Raw genomic sequence first — 17,415 nt, 5'->3', positions numbered from 1 at the left:
TAATAGCCAAATAAATAAAACTTTTTGCCTTGACTGTACAAGAACCCGGTTGATTTATTTTTTTATTTTATTTTTTTCGTAAGTTATGTGTAATGAATAATGATCCATCACAAAAACAATATTTCGTGTGTATTGGTCTTAGCCAAAGTTTCAGGCCCAATTTGCCCATTCTCCTTTGTCACTATAATATGATAGGTATTAGGTAGGTACTGAGTCCAATACAAGATTTAAAAATATTAAAAGTATATAATAGATATATAAGTAAAATCGCTATATAAACTAAATTTTTATTCTACACATACAGTATCCCGAGCACTCGCATAAAGCAGTTTAATGTTGTCACAATAACCAGCACCGCGTCTGGATCCTGTTACTACAACGTATGGATCTCCTGCACGTAATAATCTCTTCGCTTTACAGTAATCAAGAGCAGCGTGAATTCGAGAATCCACTTCGGAGCACCATGTATTCTTGGCTACTTCAAAATAATGCATGGCGCGAACACCGCGCCAGAATCTTAACTGTCGAGCAGTATGACATGCCCTTGTCACTGCAATTATAGGACATGTAGGTTTAGCATGAGAAAGAATTTTCGCGGTACGTCCAGAGTTTGTTAAACAAATTATGACAACAGCACGGGAACGCATAGCAAGTTCTACTGCAGTGACACCTATGGCTTTTGTGGGCTCATCAAGAGAAGTCTGCATTAGATCAGTTATACCATATACTTTAGGATGCCAAATTATATTCTCTGCATGTCTACATATAACTGCCGCTGCTGCAACACAATGTTCAGCCATTTTTACAGAATCATAACTTTGTACCAATTTCTTCAAGGGTGAGTCATAATGTAATTCTAGTCCAAGAACGTCAGCCCCATCCAACACCAAATTTGCGATATCGTTTACACACAGTGTCGGAATTTGTTCATTTAAAACAGCTTTAAATATACATGGTTTACCAACGTAATTACATTTCGCCAAAATTGATTTTTGGGCGATAAATATTTTTTCTACTGGTAAATCAGTACTTAAAATACATCTATCTACGTATAAACCATCAGCTTCTGCCAGTAAAGTATCAACACTATCAAAACCTAAAACAGAGTCGATACATGCAAAAACGAGTATGTGTTTTCCCTTTTCAGATAAACTTTCCCTAACCGCACGAATATCTTGCGGATTTTGTGCGTTTGGTACTAAAATGCCATCGATATCAGATCCTATGGCAAAAGCAATTTGTTCTTCCATATGTTCAAACGGTTGTTCTAAGGAATCACTATATGTAATAGATTCCTGAGATCTATTGCCTCTTTTAAAATCTAATTCATGAGGAACTTTAGAAATATGAACAGCCATTTTAGCGCCTACCATGCCATTTGTAGCTATTTTGCATTCAACTGAGTCATCGCCAACTTCTTCAATTATGAGTTTTATTTTACCAGACGTTAAACTATCAATAAATATGCAATCACCCTTTTGTAAATCAGTCAAATGATCATAGCCAACAAATAAGCAGTCCACAGTACCGCACTCTCGCCAACTAGTGTCAATTGTTAATCTAATCATTTCTTGTTCCTTCAACTCAACTGTAGTTTGCGGACCTCCTTTGAGTTCTCCGGTGATAATTTCAGGTCCTCTTACATCAACAAGAAGTGCTAAAGGATAAACGTATTCTAATTCAGCACTGTAGTTATATACAGCTTGTCTTATACTTTGTATAATTTGTCCACAAGCATCAGGTTCTAAGTCACGCATGTTTAGTCGAGCCACAGTCATTCCAGCTGCAATTAAGCGTTGTATGGTTGCAGGTTCTTTATTATTTATACCTATTTCACACATAAGGCCAGTTTGCAGTTCTTCACAAGGGTTTTCATGAATATTTATATTACAATAATGTTTAATTAAAGTCGATTCTATTGGGCGTTCTTTTTCTCTGAACGACGGTAATGCTTCTAAAGGGAGGTGCCAGGGCAACGCCATTAATTAAATTCGAAATCTTTAACAAAAAGTTATAAAATTAAAATTATTCAGAATCATAAATTATGTCTTTCAAAATATTTTTTTAAATATTTATTTTTAATAGTGGCATTTGTTTTTTTTTCAGTCACAAAAAATTTGAGCATTGATCATATTATTATTTTATATATCTCAAAATTTAATTTTCCCTGATAATAATCAATCACGGAATAATCGTCATGGTCTTTTCTTCGTTTCGTAAAATAAATTTTAAATTGTTTGTACAAAAATAAGCATATAAATGTGACCATCCGAAAAAATTAGTCAAAGATAACATACCACAATAGTCACATCGCAGTTTGTGAAAATTAAAAAAAAAAGTGAACGAGGTTGCTTGACTGCGTGTCACGTTTATTCTTTGGCAGAATAATAAAGTATAAACGCGTTGCCTTTATTTTGCCATAGTCTTGGCGGATTACTAGTAAACTTCGTAGTGCATTCTATGGTTAAAGTGTTTATTACAAAAGTTTGTGTTGTGGTGGACTGCTGAATTTCGTTATTAACTATTTCTTCTACCTGCCGTTTGTACTGTGCGACCGTGAAGGTTGAGAATGTTACGTCATTTTACTCTGTAGTGTTTGATATGAGCTAAAACATATTTTCAAATAGTGTTGCTGTGCTGTTCCTCTTATGAATTAATGTTTTTGTTATAAGGTAAAGTAAGTGTTTATTGTTTTACATCCATAAAATATCCTTTTAGACCGGCTGCGACAAGATGCCGCCATGTTATTTAGTTATAGTTACTGTCAACCACCGACCGCAGTTAGCCCTGATACACTTGAATTGATGTAATAACCGAGCTCTTTGTTTTTAAATTTGAACTCGCATGCTTTCTGCGCCTTCAAAAAATATCCTCTGTATCGAAAACAAATATAATAGTTTAAAAACAAAGCTACACATTTTACTAGTTTTGTTTACTGGTGTATATTGACTGTCAATGTTATGACGTCATTCAAAAACTTGAACATAACAGAAATATTATGGTCATAATTCCAATAAGATATAATTCGTCACATATTATAATAATATTCTTTTATTAACTTTCGTAAATTAAGGAAAATATTAGTATGGTACACATGTTTTCTATAAATTACGGAAATATTTTAAAATAGTCTAATAAAGTTATTAAACACATAACTTAGCCTTTTAAAGTATTCATTAATCTGTTATGCACTTACTAGAAATTAGTAATTGCATTTTTAATAAATTATTATTTTCAAAACTGAAGGCCATACATACATATAGGTCTATTGGTCTACTAATAAAGTAAAATAGATAAATATTAAAATAACAATTAATACAATCTATTCAAATAAAGTTGTATTAGTTATATTAATGGATGAATGGGGTTGACTTTAGAAACGTGCGGCACGAATTTCGGCGCGATTTTAATTTTTATCGATCGATAATGATGCCCCGAAACATACATTAGCGGCTTTTCGTGAGGAAACGTGTAATTACAGAGAAATCTTTTTTTTTAATTTTCGAGATTATGTTCAAAATTGTTTGAGTTACATTGACAAAACTACAAGAATTGTGTTTGAAAGAGATAACAAATGTCTTAATGTACATATTAAAAACCATAGTTCATTCAAAAGCATGTTGCTGAGTGGACAACAATTCATATGGATGGCGAGCATATGATTGTTTGGGGATATGGATATGTTCATAAAAAAGTTAATCACTCAGACCCAGACAACCCATTTGTTGCCCCTGACCCATTTGAGTCCCAGTGGCATGATGTAAAAAGATTTTTTAAAAAAGATAACTATAACCACCCAGCAAACTTCGGTGATAATATTATAGAATATGTGGAGACGCTCGGTGGAAAAAATAAAATGGATCCATTCATTGCCATTGTAAATTGTATCAAACATGTATACAAGATTTGAATAAATAATTATTTAAAAAAATGTTTTTATTGTATGTATATTGCACACAAATTGTTAATCACAGAACCGAATCTGTCCTCCCCGATTCCACGTGGTACTTGTCTGTCATACACTAGAGTGTATTTAAAAAGTCGGAGGCGCGGAGGAGCGTGGCGCCCGCGTGTGCTGAGGAGCAGGCAGAGTCAAGCGAGCCGGAGTGGCTGAGGCTGGTCGCCAAAGGCGACCAAAAAGCCGAAGCTACGAAGGCGAGTGAAGACTCCTGCCTGCAACGAGGTACACGGGGGCAAGCGCCACGTTCTGCAGCGCCGGAGCAGTCAAGAAAGCCCATAATCTTCGATATATTTCTAACTACATCACTACATACATGGTATAAAACAAAGTCGCTTTCTCTGTCCCTATGTCCCTATGTATGCTTAAATCTTTAAAACTATGCAACGGATTTTGATGCAGTTTTTTTTAATAGATAGAGTGATTCAAGAGGAAGGTTTTAGTATATAATTTATTATGTTTTAGACGAAGCGGGAGAAGCCGCGGGCGGAAAGCTAGTATAAATATAATCTCAAAAAAAATAAAAAAAAATAGAAGGGGGGGTTTCCGCACCCCCCCATTTTATAGGGGGTCTCCCCTTACCTCCCCCCTCCCTTTCCCTCCCCTCCCCCCCCTTAATTCGTGCCGCAAATTTCTAAAGAAATACCGATGAATGGATTTTTATGATATTTGATTTGTTGGATTTGTGTCCACTTTGATAAGGATAAATTGTCAAAATTGAGGACTAATAAAAAGCACCAAGATAGACCTGGGTCTTTTTTTAAACCAACATCATATTTTCTCTAGTGGGAAATGGGCTAAATGCCTGTCAAACTAGTTTCTGACTACTATTTAACTGTTTTGTTATTGATTGATATATATATCTTTGAGCCTTACATTCAAAATAATAATAGGCAGCTCAGTGTTGAGCTTTTAAGTGTTTAAAACCAAATCTATCATTAAGTTAGAGCTAGCGCGCACGAGCAACTTTGTCTCCGCAACTATTTTGTCTCTCCCATCAATTTTTATGGGGAGTTGCGTCGCTACGTGCGCGCACTTTCATACTAACCCATGGGTGGAGAGACAAAATAGTTGCGGAGACAAAGTTGCTCATGCGCGCTAGCTCTTACTGGTGTAGTTTCTATAGGGGTGACATTGTCAATTGTTGACAAAACCCCTTCAAAGTAAGATTTAAAAAAAAGTTACTGGTGCTTTTATTTTAATTTGATATCATTAGATACAAAAGATATTTATCACATTCAAGACAACAGTCCATTTCAAAAGATATTTATTTTATATTTCAATACAGATTTTCTGAATTGCATTACAATTTTTTAAATGCAATTTGATACAATGTGTTTAATATATGCTTCTTGTAATAATCAGACTGTATGTACCAATTATACCCCAAGTGGGTCTTTTTGACAGCTATGTAAATTTCTCTGATTAAAATTAACCCCTTGACCACCGAGCGGCCCAATGAGACCGCGACACAATAGATTTTCTATTGTGTCTGTGATTCCGGGGGAACACAAAAGTCGCTAAAGATTCAATTAGGTCTTTTTTACTTTGTATTGCCTCAAAGTAAAATTAAAATAGGAACACTGAAAAGAATAGACGCTTGTACAATGCTACAATGGTCGGACACATGGAACAAAACTATCAGGCAGTAACTGTTACTAATATCAATAAAAAAAAAAACTGAATACATTTTTTCACTTTTTGAACTGTTTTTTTTTTGGAAAGTTGTTTACTTAACTATATGGTCTGTACCACTTATTTAAATTTGGTGGGAGGTCTAAATATAACCCTGTGTATTGAGGTACTTCTTGTATTATCCACCAATGATTATCATCCCAATGTTTTATACATCTAGTGCAATAAGGAATTTCAAACATAATACCTACACCCACACCATCTAGTCACAGTGACAAGTATGCATTTTATGGACTATGAGATATATATTCTGTTTCCCATCACTAGCCCGTCTGTCAAAAAGATCAAGCTTACTAGTACAGAATATACTATTATTCATTTTTTAATCTGGACTATAAACTTCTAGTAACTTAAAATTTACTGTACAAGGTTTTATCTCAGGAAATGTGATTTGAGAAACTATGTATTTCTATTACCACTTTAACCATAAATAATAAAAAAATGACTTTATGGACGGTGGGCAGGGTAATAAATAGGCTAACGATTAAGTTTTTATTGTAAGTAATTGTTTTTTAGCTAATTAGTACAAAACTAGGAATCCTTAGTTTGCGAGACTGACTCGCACTAGCGGTTTTGCATTTCATACCCTATTTTATTATGACTCTTAATTATTATCAAACATATAATCTCTATTTGTTTTTCTATATATTTTATTGTTAGATACATATATTATAATGAAATATATATATATATATATATATATATATATATATATATATATATATATATATATATACAAGTATTCTGCCACTGCATGCTAACTCAAAGGAAAACCTTTTATAGTTCCTGTTCTGGTTATCTGAGAACAAACCTTTCCTATGTACTATCTCGGTTCTCAAGCTATCTTTGGACTTATGCAATGTCAGCTGGCTCAGTGATCTAGGTGTTTAGAATAAACAGACAAACAGCTACTTTTACATTTTTGCAATTAAATTCTACAAAATGTTGCAGTTAAAATAAATAATACTTGATCACAATACTGTTAAAAGTGCTTTAAATTAATAAATCTAATTAGATTTTTGTCCATTGTAATTTGATAGTAAATAATTAATCTATCCAGGGTATGCTAATTTTACTGACAATATTATGTATTTCATTTAATACATACTGGTTTCAGAATAACTTGCTTGAATTTTACACTTTGGCAAATTTGCAATTGCCACTAGAAAATTTTTTATGCATACAGGTTTGACCATGAGCAATAAGCAGAGTCTGGAGGACATTTCTGATGGGGAGTGTTTATCTGTTACTAAAATGTTCACATTGTTTTAAAATAGAAAATCTTTCCATTGTTATTCAAATGCCTGCTCTTTTTATAGCTTAATTATTTGTTAATATGTACTTAAAACTAATCAATAAACAGATTTATCCTTGATTTTTAAATATATATATTTTACAATATTCATATTTGAGATTTAAAGTAGTTAGTGAGATAACTAGGTAATGATAATAATTAACATTTATATAGCTATGTTAATGGAAATGTAGGTAGGTAATCCATTATTATACACAACTCATTGGAAATGGATATACCTATAATTCGTAAATCACACGGATTAGTGAAAAACGGGACTTTCTAGGAACGCGCGATTCCGTTTATGTACATTTGTTAAAATTGGATGTATCCAATAACTACGGTTTCGTCTCCTTCTACGACGTTTTCTTATCAGAAGCAGCGCAATTAAACCTTCTTCGTCCGAGTCCATTATGATACAGGATACTGCATTGCATTTGCATGGTTAAAAAAATAGCAGCTACCGACCACAAGTGGCGACCACCGGCCACAAGTGGCTGTCGCGCGCTTCAGCTACTTTTGTAGCTGCGTCTAGCTTCTCGTGGCGGCGTTTGTGGCTGTGGCCCGTTGCTCGTGTGCGGCGACACTAAGCCATTTTTACATAAAACAATTTAGATGATTTCCGTTTGTTATTTAGGAAAATTATTGCAATTTTCAAATTATTGTGAAATATAGAACACATATGAAAGTTAGGGATTGTGGTATGCATTTAGTTACCAAAACGAATTAATGCAGTTCACAACGCATCATGCTTTTTCTTCATTTTAAATACCACAACAGTCTCCGAGCATTTTCATTAGAGCCACAACTAGGATTTCGCGATGTTGATATTTGATTGTAACTACAACGCATAGTGAGCAATTTTTTCGTTTTTATTTAAAATGATTGTAAAAAATGAAGAATCTAAAATATGTAGTATAATCGGCCAAAGTGTCCTAGAAGGTTCCGTTTTTTTCTTTTGTGGCTCAGAACCGAAAAAGTGTCAAAGCTTTGTACCGCATTTGCAGTTTTGAATCACTCACCCAAATCGAACAAACTCGTATTTTGCCCTTAAAACTAAAAAAAAAAAACATCTAGCCATTGTTTCGGGGTCTAAAACGCGTATATTGCTTGCTTTGCATGTATGTAATTATTCCAAAAAAATACATTTAATATACAGAAATACTCTAATTACTGTTTTATTATTAAAAATTTATAAAATATAAATCATATGGCCGGTTTACACGGCCTTAGTAACTAAGATCTTCGTGCTGGTCACATTGAGTTGTTTTTGAATGTATTACAGCATCCAAAAATATAACATTAATACTGCAAAATAAATGCAAAGCAAATGATTTTTGTACGGCGTTGCGGAATAATGGATTAAAAGCAGTATTGAAATAGTATGACAAAGATGCCGTACAAAATGACCAAATTCACCCCGGTAATTGTTGGAAAACAAAAATTCTGACTTTGTGGCGCACCATTTTTGTACGGCACTGTGCGTTTTCTTATTATTTTTAATGAATCTATCGGTGGTAAGAATGCCGTACAAACATATGTGACGAAAATGTACTCACTCTACCTGTACCTTCGAATTCTCATCTGCACTCAGTTGGACAGCTTACAAGTGACGGCATAGTGCTGAATCTTATTATTTTATGCTCTTATATCATTCTAGATAGGTCACCTGGTGGTTCAAACGACCCATAACTTTTTCAACATTGACCTTTAGTCTTTAACTAATATTATACATGCGTACAAGTGTGTGTATTTGTTTGTCTTTCATTCACGTCGCAACAGAGAAATTTTATAATATGTATTGTATGATTTCATATCGGGAGATAGTTGGGAGGCTAGAGAGTGATAAAGGCTACTTGTTACCAAAGTGATACATTTCATTCGTTTACGAATTTCCGTTTAGAACACGGTTACCTCGAGCGTAATGTACCTCATACCTGTCAGACTTCAATAAAAAAATGTTTCTTTCTTTCTTTCAACATTATAAATGCGTGTGAGTATGTATGGATGTTTGTTACTTTTTCACGCAAATACCTACTATTTGAGACTTGAGAATATTTTCAAGTTATAGATCGACATAGAGAACAAGTTGTTTAAGAGTTTTAAACAATTTAATTAAGAAATATCTATTTAGATTTCAATTATAAAACGAAAATTGTGCTCTTAAGGTGGAATTCAAAGAAAATTAGCTTAAGCTTGTTGATATAAGGATTACCTACTCCAGCCAGTGTAAGGATTACCTAATCCCGGAAAAAATCGATCAAGCCCCTTTGGAGATTAGCCGGAACAAACACAATTTTATTTATATACATATACTAGCGACCTGCCCCGGCTTCGCACGGGTGCAATGCTGATACTAAATACACTACAGAAAAACTGTGAACGTTGTATATAATAATAAAGTAAATTTTTAGAAAAAAAACAAAAACCGACTTCAAGACTATACCTATATATGTACAAAAATAATTTCTGATAAACAGTGTATATGCCTTCAAAATTTGAGGGTTTCCCTCGATTTTCCCGGGATCCCATCATCAGATCCTGACCTGGTGACAATGGGACCACCTCTGACGTATGACCTACCAAATAAAAAAAGAATTATTCAAATCGGTTTATAATTGCCCGAGTAATCGCGTAACAAATATACAAAAAAAGAAAATACTGTCGAATTGAGAACCTCCTCCTTTTTTGAAGTCGGTTAAAAACAGCGGCCCGCTCCGACTTCGTATAGATAGCCTGGCGGCCGGCCGGTACCGCCGCAAACGCTACGTCCCGCAATTTTTAAATCTGTAATATCTTCGAAAATATTCACTTAAATCATACGGTGTAAAGGGCCATATAGATCTATATTAAACGAACAATGTATTCAAGGTATTTAATTGGTTAAGGATTAATGCTGTATTGGTTAAAATCGCATCGAAAATTAGCCATTATTTTTCGTAAAAAGTAATTGACAAAAAAATGTTATTGTGGGTTATCCATAAGAGATAGACATATACCATCGCGGACTTTTCTATAGACCTTTTCAATGTGTATAATACTTAGTACATTATTTTGATAAAACTCGTAGGGTTCAGCCTGCGTTTGCAATGTAAGCGGAAAAAATGTAATTTTTTACGACATCACTTTAGAAACCTCAAAAATAACAGTACTTCTCCACTATTTAATGGATGTTATTATACATATAAACCTTCCTCTTGAATCACTCTATCTATTAAAAAAAACCGCATCAAAATCCGTTGCGTAGTTTCAAAGATTTAAGCGTACAAAGGGACATAGGGACAGGGAAATCGACTTTGTTTTATACTATGTAGTGATATAATATGTACGTAGTTACATATATTTTGTACTATTAGAACTTGTTTCTTTTTAAATCACCACTAATGTTACATACTGAAATCTCCGCATCAAAATCTGTTGCTTACTAAGGTTGCTGTAGTTTTTAAAATCTGAGCATAGTCAAACAACTAGGGGGAAGCGACTTTGTTTTATAGGTATGTACTATGTTGTGGAGAGGAAACATATAATTTTAGGCTTTAGTTTTTTTATATATACCACTTACGCCTCGCGGCTTTGTCCGCATATTCAAAGCAAATTCCCATTGCATAGATATTTCTAAAATTATTAAATTAATAAATTTTATAAATACTAACCCGACTTACTTAGGTATTAACTCCATACACAAAAATCATATCATTAAATCGCTCTCTTGTGACGTGAAAGAAAGACAATCACACAAGAACACTTTCGCATTTATAATATTACTAGTGGTCCGCCCCGGCTTCGCCCGTGGTACCTACATGTTTAAACTATCCTATCTCTCAAGTTGGATCGAACTGCACATGGTGTGCGAATTTTATTATAATCGGTTAAGTGGTTTAGGAGTCCATTGAGGACAAACATTGTGACACGAGATTTATATATATTAAGACTAAGAACGAGCTGTGCCCCGGCCGCGACTCCGCCCAGGCAGTTTTTTTGTTTTTGAAAATTTTATTTCTCCTTAATTTTAAATCTTTCAAATTGGTGCAGCGTTCTTAAGTTATAAATATAGTGTAACTAACACGACTTTCTTACTAGCTCTTTAACTAGCTTTCTGCCCGCGGTTTCGCCCATGTTGTGTAGGTACTTAAACTTGACAAATTATATACTTACCTTCCTCGATAATCACAGTGAAAACAGAATGAAAATAGGTACTTTCGTTATTGAGTTTATCGTGAACAGATCGAAAGACAGACGCGGCGGAGAACTTTTTATAATCGTAGTGAAGATATGATATGCAATTTGGTGCATAAAATCTATTGTACAGTACATTTTCGTAGCGGTAATTGGGAGGCAGTGTGAGTTTGTGTCGTTGAACCTGTGATAACCAATTTATTCTTAATTGTTTTAGAAGTTTTGCATCGGAGTTTGCTGGTAATCGGGTGTAGCCACGGATCGTCACGATACGGCGCTGAATGGCGCCACACACGTCAATGACATATTTATGCAAGTCCTGGCCAACGAAAATGCAAGGTAGGTGATGATTTATAATGGATATAGAAGAAAGCACCATCTCCATTTTATCCTAATTATAATTTAATGAAAATTTTTCGATTCACCTAAAACATAATTTTACTTTCTTTAACTCAATTACATAAGAATGCGACATTATCTCTCTCAGTACCTAGTACTTTATAATAATTTTCTATGAACGTGTTCCAAAGATCGATATAATATGTGTGGGCCTAATTCTTCGGAAATATCATGTTTATGAAAATGAAGAGCAATTGAGAAGTAGTTTTTGTTATCATGGCGACGCTATGACGGCAGTAGCACTGGCGGTTTCCATGGCGACCTCGCTGGCTCAGCGTGTCGAGCGAGCAGTAAGGGTACGATCAATCCCGAGCCAAGGAAACCCGCACCCTTCACCGGCTGTTTACACCGTACTTGCGCACATTTCTCGCGCATTTTGCTTCTCAAATCTACCGATTCATATAGCATGATGTACATAGGTGTTATATTATAGCAATTCTCACGAAGGTAAATCTATTTAGACTTTAGAGAAAATAAAAGTACCTACCCAGCCAGATATATTAAATGAATAAAGAAAATTATGATTCAGTCTAATTCCATCATTTAATAATGAATACTTTTATCTGGTGATATAAATATAAGGAAAGTTTTGTATAGGTATGAAAGGGAATAATTACATTATAAGAAGAAAATATAATATCCAAATTAGTATTGGTATATTTAAATACAAAAAAAAAAAAAAAAAAAATACAAAAATCTTTATTGTTGCATAAACATTTTGTAGATAATACAATGCACTAATCTCCACACTAGGATTCCCTGTGTTGTGGAGAATAGTCTCTTCCAGCTTACGTCTATTTACAGTTTATACAGAGGTAAATTCTTAACTACGAAAATACATGCAATATGCTATTTGAATAAATTTCTGAGAGTGAATGAGATAGGATGAATGTCTTGAGTGAGTTTGTAGAATTATTTTAATGGTCTGAGGAAGTTTTCGGTGTGTTCGTAGTCCAAGCCACAAAGGAAATTTTTTATATGTTTTTTGCATTGCCTCTTGGTCAGGGGTAGGAGGTTAGTTGCTAAATTTAGTTTTTCGTAAATAAAAGGACCCATGTATAGATATGATTTTTTGCCAAAATTTAGTTTAGTTTTAGGTCTATTCCATTTTCTACATCTTTGGGAACGAGAAGGGACATACATATTTGATGGTGCAGTTTTGTGAAACCGAAGAGCGACCGACATAATGTATAGTTGTCGCACTCGCATACAACAACCGGTCTCCTGGTAGAGGATATCAGTTGGGTAGCGACGGGGTTTCCTATATGATACCTTTAGTATGGCTCGTTGGGAACGCTCTACTCTCATTAAGTGTGTTTTATGTGCAGCACCCCATACTACAATGCAGTAGTTGATTATGGATTCGCATAATGAGCAGTAGATCATTTTAAGCAGTTTGTCCGAAGCGACTTGGCCCATTATTTTAAATATATATATTAGCTTACGTAGGCGACCTGAGACATAATCAATTTGTTTTTTCCAGTTGAGATGGTTATCTACATAGACTCCAAGATAACGAATATTTTGAACTTCTTCGAATGTGGGACAGTCGCATATTATGTTATTTTGTGAGCAGTTGCCATAGTGAAATTTAATGGCGAGACGCTGTTTGCATGAGTTTCTTTTGTTAACGCTGAAATTGATGACCTTTGTTTTTTCTGCGTTAAGGGTTAGGAGATTGAGATTCAGCCAATTAGAGACTTGCTTTATACCAGTATTTGCAACCTCGTACGCTTTTTCCCAGGTTTTGTCGTAGAAGACGATGGCGGTGTCATCGGCATAAGTGAAGATTTTTGATTTGGGTAGCTGTAAGGAACAGAGACTATTTATGTAGAGAATGAAGAGGGTCGGTGCTAGCACACTGCCTTGTGGTACGCCAAAGTTGATTGTGTCATAGCTACTGTGCTTTTGACCTATACAAGTTCTTTGCCTACGTTCAGTGAGATAGGATTGAAACCACGCTAAAGGAGTGCCCCTGATGCCGAAGGATTCCAACTTTTTTAAAAGAATGCGTCTAGACACTGTATCAAAAGCTTTCGCTAAATCTAGGAACACTCCAATACATTTATATCCATCGTCCAATTTAGAGGTGACAAAATCGATAAGATTTGTTACTGCATTTTCTGTTGATCTTTGGCTACGGAAACCATACTGGTTGTCTGATATTAATCGATTCTTTTCGAGATATTTTAGAAGCCTGGTATTCATAATTTTTTCTAGAATTTTGGAAACCGAAGTGAGAAGTGATATTGGACGGTAATTTGAGGGAATCGTGTTATCGCCTGACTTGAAAATTGGGCATACATCGGCCGTTTTCATTGAAAGTGGGACTATTCCGGTTGAGATGCTAAGGTTACACAAAAAAGCAATGGGTGAAGCTACATGATCTTTAGTTAGCTTAAGTATTTTGTTGGTGATTCCATCCCACCCTGGTGCTGAACATTCCTTAAGATTGCTTATTAGCTTTTTCACTTCAGTCTCATCGGTTGCCGTTGCAAAAAAGGATTTACCCGACAAATTATTGTCATTCTGCGGATCAAGCATGTCAGCCAGCTCGACTTCGGATTTATTTAACAGACGTAGTGTTTTTTCAGCAAGATGCTCTCCCACACCAGCAAAGAAGCTGTTAATGTTATTTAAATTTGCGTCGGGGTCGGTAGATGTAGCTAACAGTGCTGTGCTATTAGAGGTCTTGTTTTTAATGTTACATATGCTCTTTACTGCCTTCCAGGTCTTTTTAATATAATAATTAATATAATACACATTATACCTAGTTCCGAGGATGAATAATTGCGAGTTTATTCACACTGTTTCAGGGTGGTAGGTCATTGACATTGCGCTTACATCTAAAATGAAAAGGTTTAATGCTAGTACGTACAGATTACCGCTGTCGAACACTACGCGCTTGACTAGTGCTATATGGAAAATATAAAATTGTATATCGTGTGATCGGATTACTTAAGAGTTAAGAGGTATGTACGTTTTAGCGGGAAGGAACGTGACCTTGACCTCAGAGCAATAGGCCTAACCTGCCCCAAAAGACTTAGGTGAAAAGTTACTGGTCGATAATAAAACATCGCTTTCACGCAAGCGCCCTTGCACTGGTCCACACAATCGATCCGCCCGCCCACGTGACGCAACGCATTTGCGAGGATTCCTTTCACTGCTGAAAACTCTTACTTCACGAAACAATTAAATCATTATCATAACGACGTGAAGTAACACTCTTTTGTTAAAAAAGAAATAATTTTTAGAATTACAGAGTTTTAAAGTATAATAATTGTTGAATATTCTATTTGATTGAATGACTAGCGGATTCATCGAATGATGACATTCAATTGAATAACTAGGCTGAACGTTGATTTACCAAGCGTCACTCAACGTCCAACTAGTTAGCGGATTTTAACATGGCCCTTTGAACAGAGCGGATTTAACGCTCGGCATATTGTTGAATGACTAGTGCTCTCATTACTAGATTAGCGGTCTCAGTATAACAGGATATTGTATGATAATTTAATCATTCACACCATGATCAATTTTCTTAATAGTTTCATAAATCACATTTAACTTGTAAGCATCTCTATAAATTTGCATAATTCTTTATGTAATGAATAAATCGCCTAACTACTTCTCGTAACTTAGAAATTACGATCGTAAAAACGTATGTACACTTAAATATATATCAATCTTTCTGAATCTTTAGCTGTGACGTAGAACTCGTTGGTAATACCAATACCAAGACCAGTATTACAACTTACTCACAGTTGAGCAACATTGGTATTGACAACCGTTTTAGCATTGATGCGGTTAGCTAGTACGACTTGCGTAAGATTTTTTCCTGCTAAACGCCCAAGTTTTCATAAATAATATTTTCCTTAATCGACATTATTATATTATTAGGCTAGGTACTCTGAAATATGCGTCCATACTCATACGTTTTTTCATTTTCGATGATCGATTCATACTCCTCTATATCTTTTAACTAGAGACAAATCATTCTTTATTTCCATCTTTGCCATTTGCCGTTGAGATCCAAGCACTGATATTTATAGATATGTAATATAATTCAGATATATAACAATAACATAATTCGTATTTTGCATAGTTTGTTGGTGGAACCGGAGGAGGGTGCAGAGTGACTGTGGGAATTATTTGAGATTAGCCGTGACTAACTCGAACACTAAATTTCATGAGAATTTTATCGAAATCTTATTTAAAATGGCGAACAGAATATTTGTCCAATGTTTTCTATGTTATGAATAAGAAGTTTCAGTTTATAGGTTAAATAAATTAAACTCTCGTTTCATTTTCAAAACAGTATTTTATCATAAATGTGCACAAAATGGGTTAATTATGAGAATTAAATGGAAATATCTCACATGATCCCCGAGCAATATATTAAGCAATTTGTACTCTCATTACTAGTCTCATTTCATCAAATTGCAAAGGCTCTCGTGAGGTTTGAACCTCATCAGTTTACTCAGATACCTATTTGTTTATTATGATTATATTGTTAACTTTGTTACAATCGCTCGCCAATTGTTTTGTAAAAACCTGACTTTTAGATTTATGTGCAATATAATATTCAATTCATATTTACCGAATCTGTTTACCTGTAATTTTTTATAACAACTGAAAATTGAAAATTTACGAGGATTTATTAGGCATGTCTTTCCAAAAATACCGCCGAGCTATTCGTTATTGAAATCTTAATATATATAAATCTCGTGTCACAATGTTTGTCCTCAATTGACTCCTAAACCACTTAACCGATTATAATAAAATTCGCACACCATGTGCAGTTCAATCCAACTTGAGAGATAGGATAGTTTAAACATGTAGGTACCACGGGCGAAGCCGGGGCGGACCACTAGTAGTTAAATATATTTATCATTATAATATATTATTATGTAATTTATGTATATACATATGTGTTATGAGATAGTCGTGTTACATACACTCTTTATAAATCAATAAGGACGGAACGTATTCATGATTTTTACCTCGTTGAATAAATGTGCGCTTTTTTTTAAACTGTTGCAATAAACATCGTACAAATCTGAACGAAACGAAATGCTAACTAAAGTTTCACTGATCCCTACACACATTCCGATTTTTTCCAGATTGATCTGACAAAATGTGTCTGGATTTTATTGTGTTGGATACCTCTCTTCCTTGTCGAAGCATCTGCATCCAGAACTTAATTTCTGAATTGTACATGACAAGTGGATTAACTTTACAGAGGAAACCACATGAAAAATTCTTCCCCCACTCTTCTATTTTACCATACCGTGAAAATTCGAAGTAAATAGAACTTTCAGCGGCGCTCGTACGCTGAAAGTAAAGATTTTATGAAAAAGGTTGCTAAAATAGAAATTGTTGGAAATTTTCTCTAGTCATAGATATTTTTCTTAAATCGACAAAACGATGCAACGATGAACTTGCGTTACGATGCCTTTTTCCAATGTGGCGGTGCGAGAGGGAAAGTAAAATAGAAGAAAGATACGAGGTGGCAATATAGAAATATGTACTTCATTTTAAAAATCCCTCATTTTCACACTACATACCAGAAAACTTTCTAGGCTAAACTACTACTAATATTACTGGACTAAAAGGCGAAAAACGAAAAATTTTAGATCTCTCCGTGGATTAGTACCACAATAACTTCACTAAATAAATTTTAAAAATTAAAGTAAACATAATATATCTGATCTATAATATCTGTTGTGCTTTGTAGTTTGTATTAATGGTGTTAAACGCCGATTTGAATTTTTATTGGGAACTATATTTTCTATCACCAAAATTTATATTTGTCATCAAGTTGTATCACCTAATAAATAGATCTATCACCACGAAATATTTTCGTTCTCAGATAAACAAAAATAGTTCCCAG

At 34.4% G+C, this 17,415-nt stretch overlaps 2 protein-coding genes across 3 annotated transcripts in view; one reads left to right on the top strand and one right to left on the bottom strand.

Moving 5' to 3' along the window:
• Positions 1-287: 287 nt before the first annotated feature.
• Positions 288-1,982, bottom strand: LOC149490497 (pyruvate kinase-like). The gene has a single exon (XM_089710957.1). It carries the CDS (start codon positions 1,980-1,982, stop codon positions 288-290), a length of 1,695 nt encoding a protein of 564 aa, XP_089567083.1.
• A 330-nt stretch (positions 1,983-2,312) lies between these two features.
• The window catches only part of tai (basic helix-loop-helix family member taiman), a 49,206-nt gene continuing 34,103 nt past the window's right edge, over positions 2,313-17,415 (top strand). For both annotated transcript variants that reach the window (XM_089704860.1, XM_089704836.1), the window contains exons 1-2: positions 2,313-2,672; positions 11,341-11,462. In XM_089704860.1, coding sequence (XP_089560986.1) covers positions 11,434-11,462 — 29 coding nt within the window. In that variant the 5' untranslated portion in view covers positions 2,313-2,672; positions 11,341-11,433. The remainder of the gene's footprint in view (positions 2,673-11,340; positions 11,463-17,415) is intronic.

Source organism: Colias philodice, chromosome 2, assembly GCF_061535455.1.
Source record: "Colias philodice isolate Cphi_HAF_F1 chromosome 2, ilColPhil1 Martin Lab GWU primary, whole genome shotgun sequence".
In the NCBI taxonomy this organism is placed as follows: Eukaryota; Metazoa; Arthropoda; class Insecta; order Lepidoptera; family Pieridae; genus Colias; species Colias philodice.
This window is presented reverse-complemented; position numbering and strand designations above follow the sequence as displayed.

Excerpts from the sequence above, each read along its gene's own strand:
- LOC149490497 (XM_089710957.1), bottom strand. The coding sequence starts at position 1,982 with ATGGCGTTGCCCTGGCACCTCCCTTTAGAAGCATTACCGTCGTTCAGA.